The sequence below is a fragment of the Corvus brachyrhynchos genome, unplaced genomic scaffold (assembly GCF_000691975.1).
Source record: "Corvus brachyrhynchos isolate BGI_N302 unplaced genomic scaffold, ASM69197v1 scaffold80, whole genome shotgun sequence".
NCBI lineage: Eukaryota > Metazoa > Chordata > Aves > Passeriformes > Corvidae > Corvus > Corvus brachyrhynchos.
In genome coordinates, this window is record NW_008236769.1 from 11,646,096 (window position 1) to 11,660,707 (window position 14,612).

Below are 14,612 nucleotides of genomic sequence, written 5' to 3' on the forward strand. Positions count from 1 at the left end.
TGGGCGCAGGCTCTGCAGCTTTGTTTGCTGCTCGGGCAGCGGCTGTGTACGTGCAGGAGGCTGGCTGTCTTACAGGGACACTGCCGGCCCCTGCCCGGGAGCAAGCCTAGCCCTAGGCTCTGCCTGCTCTGGTCTGCTTTGCTCTTCCAGGGCTGCTCCGGAGAGGACCGAGGACCGTGCCCTGCTGGGCCTGCTTCGTCCCGGGGCAGCGATGCTCTCCCCAGCGCAGGCTCTGCTCTGCATGGTCATGCTGGATGGTGGCTCCTGTAGAATAGCCTAAAATGAACTTGATTTGCACGTGACTTGTTTTCCAAAGGAGCAGAGAGTCTCGGCAGGCCCGCTCTCGCTGCTCCGGCGGGCATCCTGCGGCCGGGTCGAATGGTGCTGGGGAGGTGCCAGGCAGATGGCCAGGAGCTGCTTGTGGGGCACCGGAGGTGCAAACCGAAATCAAAAGCTGACGAACTCCCTCCTTGAGCAAAAACACGAGCTGCTGAGTGCCCTGGTGGTGCCTGCTGCGGCCGAGCAGTGTGCCTCGAAGATAACTGAGGGGGAGCAAACTGTGCCCCCGTGCCCCTGCCCCGAGCAAGGCAACCATTTTGGGGGCTGTTAATTGCAGTACTCCTACTTTTTTTTTTAGTTTTAGTTGAGTTCTTTGTCTCATCATGGAGCATGAAAAGACAGTTCATTTTAAAAGAGAAAGTCATCAGGAGTGGGAGGAGTGTCTTGTGTCCTGAGACACTTTGCTCCTTAAGATTTTTAATTATTTTCATATAAAGTATGCTCACTGCTTTTAAAAAAAATTCAAAACAGATTTCATAGGATTTCCAGCTGTAAATTGCTCCTTGAATTGTACAGATTTCTTGTCTGTCTCTTCAAGAAATCTGTGTTAGTTACAGAGCTATTATTCCATCGTTTCCGTTCTTAGGGCTCTTGTCATCCGCTGCAAAATAGTTATTTGTCTGAATTGTAAGCCGCTTTCAGGAGTTTTTAGGAGAGGATTTTTAATCTATCAAATGCAGCAGAATTAAAAGATTTATGGTTACAAATTTGGTAGTGATATTAAAGTTGAGGCACACACATCCACTTGCAGTTACCTTCTTGCTTTTTTTCTGCCTGCAGATTTATATTTATCTGTTTAGCATTTTGCTCTGGTTCTCACTCCATAGCAGTGGCAACCTTCAAAAATGCCATCCTGCGGTGTGCAATGTGTACGTTTACCTACACTTTCTTTTCTTCTAGCTGCATTGATGAGATGAGGGATGGGTCATCTGTGTTGCAGGACAGGATGATGCTTGTCAGGGAATGGTTTCCAGCACGAACACTGCTGGGACAGTGGCTGGCTTGGTTCAGCATGAACACTGGGCTTGCTGACCGGTGTGGGAAGCAGAGGCACATTGCTTTAATGCAGCTCCCTGTTCCTTCAGGGACAGAGGGGCAGTAGCAGTGCCCTGTGGGCACCTCTGCATTGTCTGTACGGGCTCTGTACCTATGTCCAGCAATCACTGCTCATGTTTGCGTGCGCACTTAGATTTTCTGGGGAGAAATTACCCCCACATTTAAACATGCAAAATACACAATGTACACCAGCTGGTGTATTATTTGGAGTTTAGAGGCTATAGGGGCCAAGCCCCAGACTAGAGTGAATTTTTTGGTAACACACTTAATTCTTCCTAAGCAACTCAAAGATTGAGAGGGAGACGATTGACCAAAGTTCAGAGGATCTGGAGTGGTCATGGGTGATGTGAACCACTGGGCAGAGTGTTTGTCCATATTGTTCCACTTTAACCATTTTCCAGACTCATTGGGTTTGGAGCATCAGATGCTGGGAGACGTGATTGCATACAGGGGATTGCATACATGTCTGAAATTCACGCCTTATTATTTCATTGTTTTTCTGGATTAAAAATACATACTTAAGGTTGGAGGCGTAGGAAAGGAACAGCTAACTGCACATTTCAAATCTGCAGGGGCATTGTTGTTTTCATTATCTATTTTTGTATCCTGCTGCTTGCAGCATCTGATCAGATTAAAAAGTGAGAGATGTATATATGCACATATGGGTTTTTTTCATGCTTTATGAAGTATACATATATAGAAGCATGAAAAACATCTCCTTATTCTTGGAAAATCAGAAAAGAGGGGAGGAGGAGAAAAACTGTCAGATGTGAGGGAGCCTGTGTGCTGTACTCTTCTTTGTTCTGTGTTTTCCCTCCCGTGTGCCTGCCTGTGGGGGGAAGAGAGTACCCCGTGTGGCACAGGTGTGCTGGCCAGGCGCCGTGGGCTGGGTGACAGGCAGGGATGGATTTCAGCTGCCCTGGGCACTGATGGACCCCTCCTTCCTCTGCCAAAGTGCTGGTGATATTCATGTAAGAAATTGTAGGATGAGACCTCCATCCCTTGTGGATGGCTGGCAAGGCCCAGACCAGCGGGAGAAGGGGCAGGAGGCTGTGGGCCCTTTGGACAGGATGCTTGGGTCTGGGCTAAAAGGTTGCTGGCCTCTTGACTGCAATTGAGTGAGAAGTAATTCTGGCAGGTTTTGATTCATGCAGGGAAAAATACCAGCAGAATTACATTTGATTAACCAAAATCTATAAGCTTTCTGTCCACTGTAAGAATTTAACATTATTGCTTTGTCCACTGTTAGCTTTGAATCAAAATTGAAAGTGGTTGTTAGCAGTTTGTTGATAAACAATATTCTCTGTGTTACTGGTAGCAGTCAGACACAGTTTAGCCATTTCTTTTTCACTTGCACATTAAAATGTCTTGATGTTATGTGTTTTCTTCTCAGTTTCCTGTGATGTGCCCTTTCCCATGTCACACAAACCAAACTGCTTTGTTTTCTTTCTGGTTTGCTGTTTGTACCGTGTCCTCAGCCGAGATTCAGACTTGTTTCCCCCCAGTAATTTTGACCAAAATCCTCTGGCAAATGAAACTGGATTCTTGTTTTGTGAAGAGAACAGGAGATTAGAGAAAGCCACAATATTATCTTTTGCAGGGAGGTAAACCTAGGTCACATCTTCTTGTTACAATAATACTTATCAGGTACTTGACTACAGTATAATAAATGTCTCCGCAGAGCAGTGGCTGTATGTAGTTCCTAAACCAGTGCCGTGCAGTGTAATAATTCTTGCTAAGGTGTACTTAGAATTAAAAAAAGGCATAAAACAAACAGCTGGATTTACTGCTGTTGTACCTTTGAAATGTTAATAGCAAATATTCAAAAGTCAAGCTTGGTTTTTGCTCCAAGGAAACAAATAGGTGACACGTGTGCAATGTGCCGAGGAGGAATGCGACACAAATCTGAAATTTGGTGACGTTTGCTCACAAGGCAAAGCACTCTGACAGAGGAACATGCAATCCTGCGGATAACGGGGCTTTCTTCTGCCCTGGCTGCAGTGACACTCACCAGGTGTTGGGTACCTTGAGCTGTGGGTGGGTTTGAGGTGTGTGTCTGCCCATGCACCGGGGAGCTCAGGCAGCTGCTTCACCATGAAAGGGTCAGAAATAAGGTAAAATGAAAACCAAAATCTTAGTGTTAGATGCCAGTCTACTGAAGTCACAGTTAAATTTACTTTCAGAGAAAGGAATTGAATGTCGGTGGTGCAGTGTGTTTGGCCTGTTAATTTAGGAGCTGGTTTATTGAAGGAGAGGGAGCAAAATAAATGCCGGTTTATAAATATATCTTCTGTGTCAATTAATTAATATTTTTGCTCATATGTTATATAAATAGACATGTACTTTGTGCTGTGTTCTGGCAAAGGGTTACACGTAGAAAAAGATGAGAGCGGCATTTGGATTTTCAAATAAAAACAGAGCTTAATGTCCGAATTCTTCTGTTGATGTTGGCTCATGTTGAGGGTGAACCTGTGGCCCACAGAGTGAGCCCCTTGCTCTCTGCAGATGTTTTTCTGTGCCCACACTAAGCAGCTTAGGGATCAGGGCCTGATTTTTGTTTTATTTTTCCTTTTTTTTTTTTTTTTTTTTTTTTTGTGAGAGGCCAAGAATAAAACACTGCAAAGCAGACTGTGCAGATGTAGCTCCTCTGATTTTTCACCTGGATTTCTGAATTCGATAGATCTTTCTGGGTTTGCCTTCTGAAAGCTAGGACAGCAATTGTTACCGCCACATTTGGTTTTAAAGTAATGCATTTTAGTCCCAATATAACAGATTTCACCAATGGGCCTATCGCCCCTGAGGAACCGCGGTAGGTCTGCGATGTTTGGGAGCTGCCCTGCTTGTGCAGTTGAGGAAAACAAATTGCCACCGTATTAGAAGCACGTTCAGACCTGGCCACTGCAAACATGTGGCAGCACCAACTTGAATGCGATCCCAGAGCCAGAACTCTGCATCAAGGCTGTGCCAGTATGCCTGGTTCCCAGATCCCAGCTGAATCTGCAGAACCAGTTAAATTTTGCTATGAGGAGAATGCAAAATTAATTTTTAGTGGATTAATTCGGTACAGGCTGTTTCTTTGACAGGCTGTAAGTAATGTGTCCAGTTCGGAACAAACGGAAAAAAACCAACAACCCAGGAGCAATGAATGCTTGGGAGGACATGTGCTTATGTTCAGTTTTCTCTGTGCTTTGCGGGGCAAACTGTAGTATTTTCAGGTGCATCCCAGGCAGGTTAGGTATGTGGACAGGGAATTTCCTGGAAGCGAATCTGGATCCTTTCAATGAAAAGCTGCACAGCAGTCGCATTCACACAAGACTGCAGGTGTAAGCTTTGTGCTTTTACACACCTGCACTTCTGGGAGTAGGAACTGGATGCAGACACTTAAGGTGTAGCACCTTATAAACCTTCTTGTTCTGTTTGTTCTTACTCTTTTGGCCTGGACAAAAGGTGAAGTGCTGGCAGTGTAGTTCACATGGCTGCATGACCTTAGGTGGAGTTGTATCCTGCACATGGGTTGTATAACACCCTGACAGCCCTGCTTGCACCAGGAAGCCCTGGCACGGGTCAGGTGCTGCCGCAGTTTCAAGCACTTGGTTAAGTACCCTGCTTTGGTCCCTATACAGTGCTTTAAAATGCGTTGGCACCTGGTAGTGTATTGGTGAGTCACGGTCTAGACCTCCTCCCATTAACACAGGGCAATAAACTTCAGCAGCATTTCCATACATCCCTGCTTTTGTCAGGAGCTGCTGGTCCCATCTGGTGGGGTAAAGGGATGGAGGAGTAGGGAAGGTGTCAATACTGAAACAGGCCGTGCATCGCACATACAGTGAAATCTCAGTCTAGATGAGAGCAGCATGTGAGCAGCTCCTGCTGGCTCACCCATAAACTGGCAGCAGTGGACATGGAGGGGCCCTTGCCTTTTCTGTGTTAGTCCTGCCATCTCAATTAGCACCTGTCTGAATTGTTTAGGTGTGTCTGTTGAATGTTGCATCAACCAAAAGCTGAAATCCAATACCTAGAATTCCTGTTTGGGGAAGGGAAGGTGGTGGAGGGAGATGGTTCTGGGGATGTGCTGAGGGAAGTATGCACAGCATCTTGCAGACCAGTGTCTGCCTTTACTTGGTTCCTTGTTCTTTCAAATCTTCTTTTGACAATTTCTTCACAAATAAAATTTATAGTCAGTGAACTGCCTGGCATTTGTAAAAGGGATATTGGAGCTGTCTCAGATCAACAGTGTAGTCTAAGCACTAGTGTTCATTATCTCTTCTGTCTGAATCTATGATTTTGCTGATTTTTTGGTTGTTGTTATCTGAACCTTTTTATTGACACCTTTTTTTTCATCACTGCTACCCCCAACTTCCCAAAGCTTTGCATGAAGATACAAACTCAATAGAGTGAACCTAAGTTAAACACCAGAAGTCTTCCTTCTCTTGCAGCCGTTTTTGAAAGACTCCACAGACCATTTGCCTGAAAATCACAGTCATATATCTGTCTCTTTCATATAAATACATATGTACATGTATTTCTTAGTTGTGGCCTACATCTTATCTTTACTAAAGTAGTAGTAAAGGACTCCATTTTGAAACAGGGTGCTGGGTTGTGTGCAGACCGGTTTGTACATTTTCTTTCACTCACTTTAGTTCACATAAACAGCAGGAGATGGATATTCTTCCAATACACTGTGCTGTAGACAGTGAAGGAAATAAAAACCAGTATTTTGAGAGAAGTTCATCTCTTCTGAAAACAATCCCAACCAAAGAAACCCCTGTCATGCTTTGTAATAGGGGTATTTAACTTGCTCTGTAGATGGAGCAATTCTCAGGTAAATGTCAGGACTCTAGGTTTTGGTTTCTGCCTAGGGCCTGGTAGTTGAGGCGTTAGTCAACCCCCTGACACCTCCCGAAATGTGTGGCTGGTGCCTACGTTTGCACACTGCAGGCGTCACTGAGGCTTTTGTGTCCCCAAGAGCTCTGCCAAGAGGCACATGGCCGCTGCCGCTCCGTTTGGCAGCTGGCACACCCACGGCTGCGCCGCTCCAGAGCTGCTCTGGCAGGACATACCTCAGGAGAGCGCCGGGGTCACCCTTCATGCACCAGAGGTGCCCTGTAGGTGTGCTGCATGAAGAAGGACTGCCAGCTGCTCACTGCATCCTTTCTCAGCCCAGCAAAATACTCCATGCAGGCTGGATTTCTTGGCCCGTGTTGTCCCCATGTGGGCTCACTGGAGCTGCTGTGAGCTGGCAGCTCAGAATGGGCCAGTTGGAGTGATTGTGTTCACCTTTGTGCTAATTGCCAGAAATGTCAAGGAATTAATGCCATACGGATGAATCCGGACCAGCCTGTATTTCCTTTCCCTTCCAAAGTTCCCTACGAACAGTGTCTTTGTGCCTTTCACAGGCCTGTTGAGGGTGTTTGGGGACAATGGTTCCCTCCTGACTTCTGTTTTCCATGTGTTTTCATAAACACTGGTGTATTTAGCATAGTCTTTTGTCAGTTTTTGTGAACACTGGTGTGGAGAAATGATTGTGGAGAAAATGTCTGATCTCTGCGTAGAGAGTAGAAGTAGAAGATAAAAACAATATCCTCTTAAGATAGCCAAATGACCAAGCCCACCTTGCCCTATTAATGTAGCACAGAATATGTGTCTAACACTTTTAGTGTTGTTGCATTGGTCAGGAGCACTTAAATGGCATTGTAGAAATACACACATTACTTGATCATGGCTCACTTGATGCAAGAAGTTTAAAAAAAAATACATAAAGAATTCATAGGCTTTTCATAGGCTTGTGAGAAAAAGATACCAGGTAATGGTTGACATAATTGATGTCTTGGTACCAACACTGAGATGCTTTCTGGTGAGAGTGGATTAGCATCAGTGCTGAACCTTGTACACATTTCAGTTTTACCTGCAGAAGGGCAGTTCACTTAATTCCTCGCAGGATCAGGGTCTGCACTGGCCTGAGATCACTTGCTTGTGGGTTTGTTCACTGGATATTTTTTGGGTGAGCTTTGCTTTCTTTTTCCCTCTCAATGGCCGGAGTGATGCTCTGCCATCAGTCACACCCAGGTACAGCATCCAGCAGCTCGGGTGTGTGCAGGGAGAGGCAGGACAGCACGGCACCGGGCAGCATTTGTGCAGGACAGCTCTGTAATTCCCCTGGGATGTCTTTGCTCTCTGGAGGGACTGTGCACTTGCCCTCCACAAAGGCCCCTCACTCTGCACCCCGTGCCCAGCTGCGGGCTGGGGTTGCAGCAGGCTCCAGCAGAGCTGCTCTGACATAATCTGCCAGCCCTAAAAGCTGCCACCACCTCTGCATCTTTTGATCCTTACGTGCTGGGCATGTTTTCAGGGGGACAAAACTGAAAGTACAGAAAATTGCTGGTTCTGAAAGTGACAGTAACTTCATTTTAGGAATGTTTTTAACCTGAGATGTGTAAATAAATAAAATGAATATTTTTAGCTGAATCAGTTTAAAATAAAAGTCTTCCAAGAATTTAAGGCTGCCTTCTAATGGCAAAAATCCTGAGGCATTGGTTGGGGCATAAAAAAAAATCTCTAATCTGAGCAGATTGGAAGAGGATAACATACTGCTGTGGTTGGTACAGGGATTGTGATTTTTTTGGGTTTTATTTTCTGTTTGTAGACTCAGAAGAATTAAGAGGATTCCTCTTTTGTTGCCATTAAGATGTCAACAACAACAACTGCAGTGATTAGCTGCTGATTGTTCTTTCTGCTTCTCCATGGGCTTGAAAGCTGGCCTTTTGGGTGCTTTTTGCTCTTACCTGTTGCCATTTAGATCTTCTAACATTTTCTGCCCCCTCGTAATTTTTCTTCACATATAAAAATCTCGTGGGCTGTTTTTATTACTAACCTGCTCAGTTTTTTATGTTCATTTCTGTCTCTGAATGTATTGAACACTAATAAATGCAAATATATTATAATTCCCCCCAAACCTACAGTTTACTCATGGAAACTAAGTTGATACCCTGAAGAATCTAAGGGATGTAAAAGTGAATCGATTTAATAGAAAAGCTGTTTCATAATCCATGTTAAATACATATTTCAGAGAACTCTTTTGCAACATATGCAGGTATTGGCTTTTAAATATTCTAAATCTTGGTTTATTTCTCCTTTTCTCTAATATTTCTTTTCTCTTTTTAATAGGTCATCACACAACGAACTAGAAAAACATAGGTAAGTTTTGAAAAAAAAGCTAATTAAAAGATGTATGGCTGACATTTTAGTTACCATGTTTATTGAAGAACATTTTGTTGAAATTTTTTTGATTCTGCACTGAGTAATTTATTAAGTTGATTTTGGTTTTTTTATCAACTAAAATCTAATAGTTATAGTACTATTTGGCACTTTTTTCCCCCCTACTGTTTGGTATGCTCCTTTTGAAACATCCCTAATAATTATCTTTGTACTGATTAATGCTGTAACTGGTTAACCGAATTGTTACTAACAAAGAATCTGATTGCAGCAACTGTTTGCTAGAGGTGTTAAATGTTATAAGTACAAAGTATTTTTGTGACTAAGGTGAATGCTTTTTGGGAACAATGTGTCACACAGGGTTATTCTATGTTTCTTTTAAAGTATGCCTAAAGTGCAGTTAATTTTCATCTTGCATGTAAGTACCTACAGATCCGTTTTTCCCCTCCCTCCGCTTCCTTGCTGGTGCGTGTCCTGTCCGGAGAGCTGTGTGTGAGCTAGGAACGGGCAGCTCCTGAGCCGCAGCCTGGTCCGGTGAATCCAGCGCCAGGAAAAGCCGGACCTACCCAGGACAGGCATTAGACCCTGCAGCCCCGCGTGGTGCAGAGCTCTCGTTTGCCCCGTTCTGGAGGCAGTGTTCAGCGTGTGTTGTACCGTGTCAGAGTGTGTTTGCAGCTGGGCCCCTGGGCTGTAGGAAGGCTCCGGGAGCGCTGCTCCGAGGGAGCTCAGAGAGCAAACGGGCCCGTCTTGGCTCTGCCTTTGGCTTCCCTGCTGTGGCACCCTCACTGCGGGGCCTCTGCCTTTCACCCACCATTCAGGATAAACTCCCATTCGGGTGGTTTTTTGTTCCTTTTTTGTGTAGCTTGTGGTCTTTCGGGTTTCACGCATCCAGAGAAAGCGAGGGGGGTGTGTGTGGATATGATTTAAACTTATTTGCATGCTTCTAAATACGTGAAACGTGGTTGATGGCAAAAGAAGATTGAACTCGTGGGGGTTTTTTTGTGTGTTGTTCTGTGGCTGCAGTTATGTAGCAGCTAGACCATCACTTCCCTTGCATGCTTACATGCTTTCCTGTAGTTTAATTGTAATATGAGTAAACTATAGCTCTGCCTAATAGCCACGTGGTCATCCTAGAGATGAGAGGAACTGGAGAAGGCTCAAGCTCACAAGCACAGGCCTGGGCTGTAGAATGCAGTGCACTGGCTAAGGCAGTGACATTGACCGGCAGAAGTTCTTCTGACAGAGTCTTCAGGAAAATAACTGCATGTAAAATTCTGTCCTTCGGTCACACTTCTTTAAAAGAAAAAAAAAATAATTGGCCCCAACTACGATTCTTTCTCATTCCTCTATATTTCTTCCTTCTCTCCTGCTTCATCAATACAAATTTACTCTCATCTGCATATTCCTTTTATTTTTCCTTCAGTTATTTTCCTCTTCTTCCTTCTGCTCTGCCTTAACATGTTTAAGCAGCACAGTAAATGAGGCACAGCAGCATTTGCAGCAGATGCAGGGCCAGAAGGAGACTCTATTAATTGTTCAATCACTGTTCTCACTTCCAGTTCTGTGTTGTATCTTTGTAGTAGCTGGACCATACAGTACTTGCCTTGCTACCTTTTCTTTCTCTGCCATCTCAAGGTCAAAATAGGTAAACTGCACAGTATGTCTTGTGATTATACAACTAATGTTTCTAACTGCTGCTGCTTGCTGTGCCTCCTGCAGTTAAACTACTTGAAGCCAGATTTTTATTATTCCTGGTGAGAACTTGCAAATTAGTGCAAGATCCTTGTATGTGCAAATGGGTGTTCACAAAAGCAGATGAGGTGTGTGCAGTTCTAGCTGCCTGATGTATTGGTGTGAAGGACTCCTGCAATTTTTATTTCTTCTTTTAACAACCCCCTCCTCCAGCACTGTGGGTGTATGAGCAGATAATACCGATCATAGTGTTTTTCACAGTGTTTTACTAAAAGTACTTTAAAATCTATCAAATGTCTTGCACGGTTTAATGGGAGATTCACAGCCATGGTGTGTCCCTGTAGCAGCTGGTCCCTGCAGCAGAGCCTGTCCTCCCCCTCCATGCAGCCCTGCCCTGCCAGTTGGGAAGCACTGGATGTTGATTTTGGAGGTGTCTCCTTTCCAGGACCAGCGCCTTTGACTCAGCACTGCCATGATGCTGCTCTGGCAAGACACACTCGATTATCTCACAGGAGCCCGTCGAGGAGGAGGGGAGGAGAGGCTGCGTGTGTCCTCCTCCATGCCCAGTCCCTCACGTGGTGTCTGAGGGCTGCACCCTGTGCTGGAGGGCAGGGAAATGGCTTCCTTATTTACAGGGCTGTTGTGTCCTGCGTGAGGGTGGCCAGAGATGTCACTGAATGGAAACCCATGGTAGCCATGCACTGTACATGGTGCTGTTTTGGGTTCTGCACTGGTGTTGCACGTCAAAGGTTTTATCTCTGGTTTTGATGTCAGTGGAAATGGCAGTGGTTGACCTCTGTGTGTGCTGGCTTGACCATTTGGCACCACCAGTTTATTTTGCATTTTTTACTGCTGGGTCTCTTTTCTGTGTGCTCTTGAGGGGGAGCTCAGAGGAACACAAATGAAAGCAGAAACATAATTCCAAGAAAAAAAATCTCATTATATGATAGAATTCAGATTAAAGTTACGGTAAAGTGTTTCTCAGCAATTCATACATGAAATTGCTTTTTCTGTGCTTTAAGTCTCTGTATAATACCCTGCTCAGAGCTTCAGTGTGTGTTCATTATAGGGACACTCTGGAAGGACTTATCCCTCTAATAGCAGTTTTGTTTTGGTCCTGTGTGATCAAGGTGTGCATCTAGGAGCCATGAATCAGGAAACCCCTTAAATAAAAAGTAAGAAGGCAAGAAATCTTCTCATCCTAGGGACAGATGAGGTCCTAGAAGATATTTTAATAATTACAGACAGGTTAGTCAGAGTGTGGCACTTGGATGTAACTAGTTCCTAATGACAAAAGTGCACATGTATATTTATGTAGGTATTTTTTGTTGTTTCCAGCCAGACCATTAGGTCTGTAGGCTTTCACAGAGCAATATAAATAGTAAGTAAATTAGTAATCATGACTTTTTGCAAGGAAATTTTTTAATCAACCTGACAACTGTATAGAGGAATTCAACTTTCATAGTATAAAAAACACCCAAGAATTTACGAGAGACATAAGCTTCTTTAAAAGATACAGCATTATCTCATTTATTTGCATCAGTTTATACTAGTTCTGCATTAGAAGGTAAAAGCCAAGGTGCATCTCCCTGAAGACTGTGCTGAGATCTCCACGCTGCTCTGTGGAGGCAGGGAGAACCTGCCCTCGGCTGTTCACCCGTGGATTTGTCCCCCAGCTTGTGCAGGGCTGTGTGAGGAAGAGACACCTCCTGTGAAAGCACGTGGAGTCCTGACAAGGGATACTGGGATCAGCCCATCAGGACTTCTTCAGTGTCATTCAGTCCTGCCTGGCCATGAGGAATTCTGCTGCAGGAGGGGTTCAAGGTCTTGCCCTTTCCCTGGCAAAGTCATTGGAAACAGCTTGTGAAACTTGATGATTTTAAAGAACAGCTTCTAAGGATTTGTGAGGAAATGAATAGGTGTACTTGAAGTCAGCAAGCCACGTGCTGCTGTCCCCAAACTGGCACCCATACGAGCTGAAGAAGTGCTGTGTGACTCTGGTATGGCTTGATCTAGGTCCCAGGTCTGCAGGCTTAGATTTGACAAAAGCTGGTGAGCTGAGGCAGATGGAGGTAAAAACCAGGCATTGCTGTTTGAGCTGAGACTGCTGTGGAGGTTGCCTGAATCAACTGAGTAAGACAGCTCTGAACTTTTAGAAGTGCAAGACCAGAATGGGGAATACATGAGACACAGTGATTTGCAAAACCTTAAAGATGGAAAAAAACCCCAAACCTTTCTTTTTCCCAGAAGAGCTTAATGTATCTGTTGTGTAGAGCCCTGCTTGGGGGAGACTAAAAGTGTTCCCATGCGCACAGAAGGTAATACTGACGTGAGTTTTGTGCCGTCCTTAAATCTAAAATCTTGCCAGAAAGAAGTTTCTATATTGCATCATCATGTGTATGAATGGATATCTCTACAGAAACATAGGTTTTGATGAGGAGTATATATTTTGATGGGAGCATTATGATGTACAGCATTAGCTGATACAGTAAATAGAGCAGATGACTCTGAAGTTAAATTCTGATAGGTGGTTTTCTCATGGAGAAATTGCAGATGCAAGAGCACAGTTACATTCATTGGTACGTCAGTTGCACCCACCACAGTTGCTTTATGTTTAAAGTTAATATAAGCTGAGAGAATGCTTAGATGGATGTCTTGAAATCCTCTCTGTGGCTCTTAAACTGCAGGTTAATGAAAAGCATGTAATTGCAAATTGGTGATAAACTTGGAAGTTTTGAAACAGAACTGAAAGGTCATTGAAATAATAGCATACCAAAATAATGCTTAATGTTTATTTTTATTATGGGCTGCCTTTTCAAAATCACAGATTACCATTGTGGTTAGCACTGTTATGCAGCATAAAGTTGTAACTGCATTGATCCATCACATTGAACGGCTGTGGTGCCACCACTGACTGAGGAAACCCCTGAACTGGTGCTGGAGGTGAAGTCCTTCCAGGGAAGGATCACCCAGTGTCTCGCTGCTGTGCTTCCATCAGGAATTTAACCCAGCCCGGGTTGCATGCTGGTGCTTCTGGGTCCTGCTTCCTGCCAGCACAGCAGGAGGGGAGAAGCTTCCTCCTTGGGCCAGGTCACCTTCCTGAGCCAGCTCCCTGTCACAGGCACACCCTGATACCAGCACAGGGAGAGGGTGGGATGGCTTCTTTGGGTGACAGTGTTAGTTTACAGTGTTAATTTACAGTACAGAGCAGTTACAGTTCACTTCTCTGTCAGTTTAATGTTTTTCCTAGGCATCCAGTTTTGGCTGCTGTTGCCTGGAAAGTGCTGTGTTGGATGGGTCTTACTGACCTGGGACAGATCTCATTGTTATAATGGGTCTATAAAAATTGCTGCCATTTCTAGGATCTGTCCAGATTATACATAAACCATTCAGATAATGCGGCTGCTACGTTAGTGGTGGAAACCACATCATCTTGCTAGCGGAATCTAACCTCTGTACTGGATCTTTCTTCTGGTTTTCTCATCAAGAAAAGAACTGTTTTTACACCATCTGGTTGGTGTGAAGTGGTTTATAACAATCCCAGTGAATTGCAATAAACACACCTTTGCACTGCTTAAGCAAGGTAATGTTTTAGGAGTGTGATTTGCCTTTTGTGAGCTGATAGCCACCGTGGTTTGGGCATCTGCTCCCCCTCCCCAGCTATGACTGCTTCTATGAGGATGCCAGTTGTAGTGGGCAGGTGATGTGTTGCCTCAGCCAGTGCAAGGCTGAATCTCAGCTTAAAGCCCCTTTTGCCAGGTGTTTGCCTCTTAAATCCCTGTAAGAATTTTTTTTTGTGCAGCTTGTTTAGGAAAATCTGTAAAGAACTGGTCCTGCAGAGCTGAAGGTGTAATCCTGTGCTTTTGCTGAAGTGACCCATGTTTCTGAGTCTGACAGATCTGTGGAATTAAAAGAAATTGGAAGGTTTAAAACTTTGCACTGAAATGCTGTTTTTCCTCACTGTGCCCCCATCTCTGGGCAGTCAGCAAATGTCTGGACCTGTGACTTACCCTGCAGTACCTGCTGCAATAGCTGCTGTAAATATTTATGCACTGAACTGTTATCTTTTCAGTGCACAGAGCAGCTCACCTGATGATGCACTCCCAACAAATGTGTCTTCCTACCTACACTGCTGCTTTGGAAAGGAGGGGTATATTAAGCAGACGAAGCTTGAAAATTAATCTGCTCAGGAGGTTATATTACAGGTATCAGAGATGTACACCTACTCATACTTCGGACAAAGCTTCTATTTTGCAGTGAAAGATGGGACTAAAGTACAGTCTGGACTCTACAATTGTCATGTCCTTTTTCCT

General features: G+C 44.4%; 1 protein-coding gene across 1 annotated transcript in view; it reads left to right on the forward strand.

The window, feature by feature from the left end:
* Nucleotides 1-14,612, forward strand: part of MXD4 (MAX dimerization protein 4) — a 41,001-nt gene that overhangs the window by 1,245 nt on the left and 25,144 nt on the right. The window contains 1 exon segment of the mRNA XM_008645090.2: nucleotides 8,560-8,589. Coding sequence (XP_008643312.2) covers nucleotides 8,560-8,589 — 30 coding nt within the window.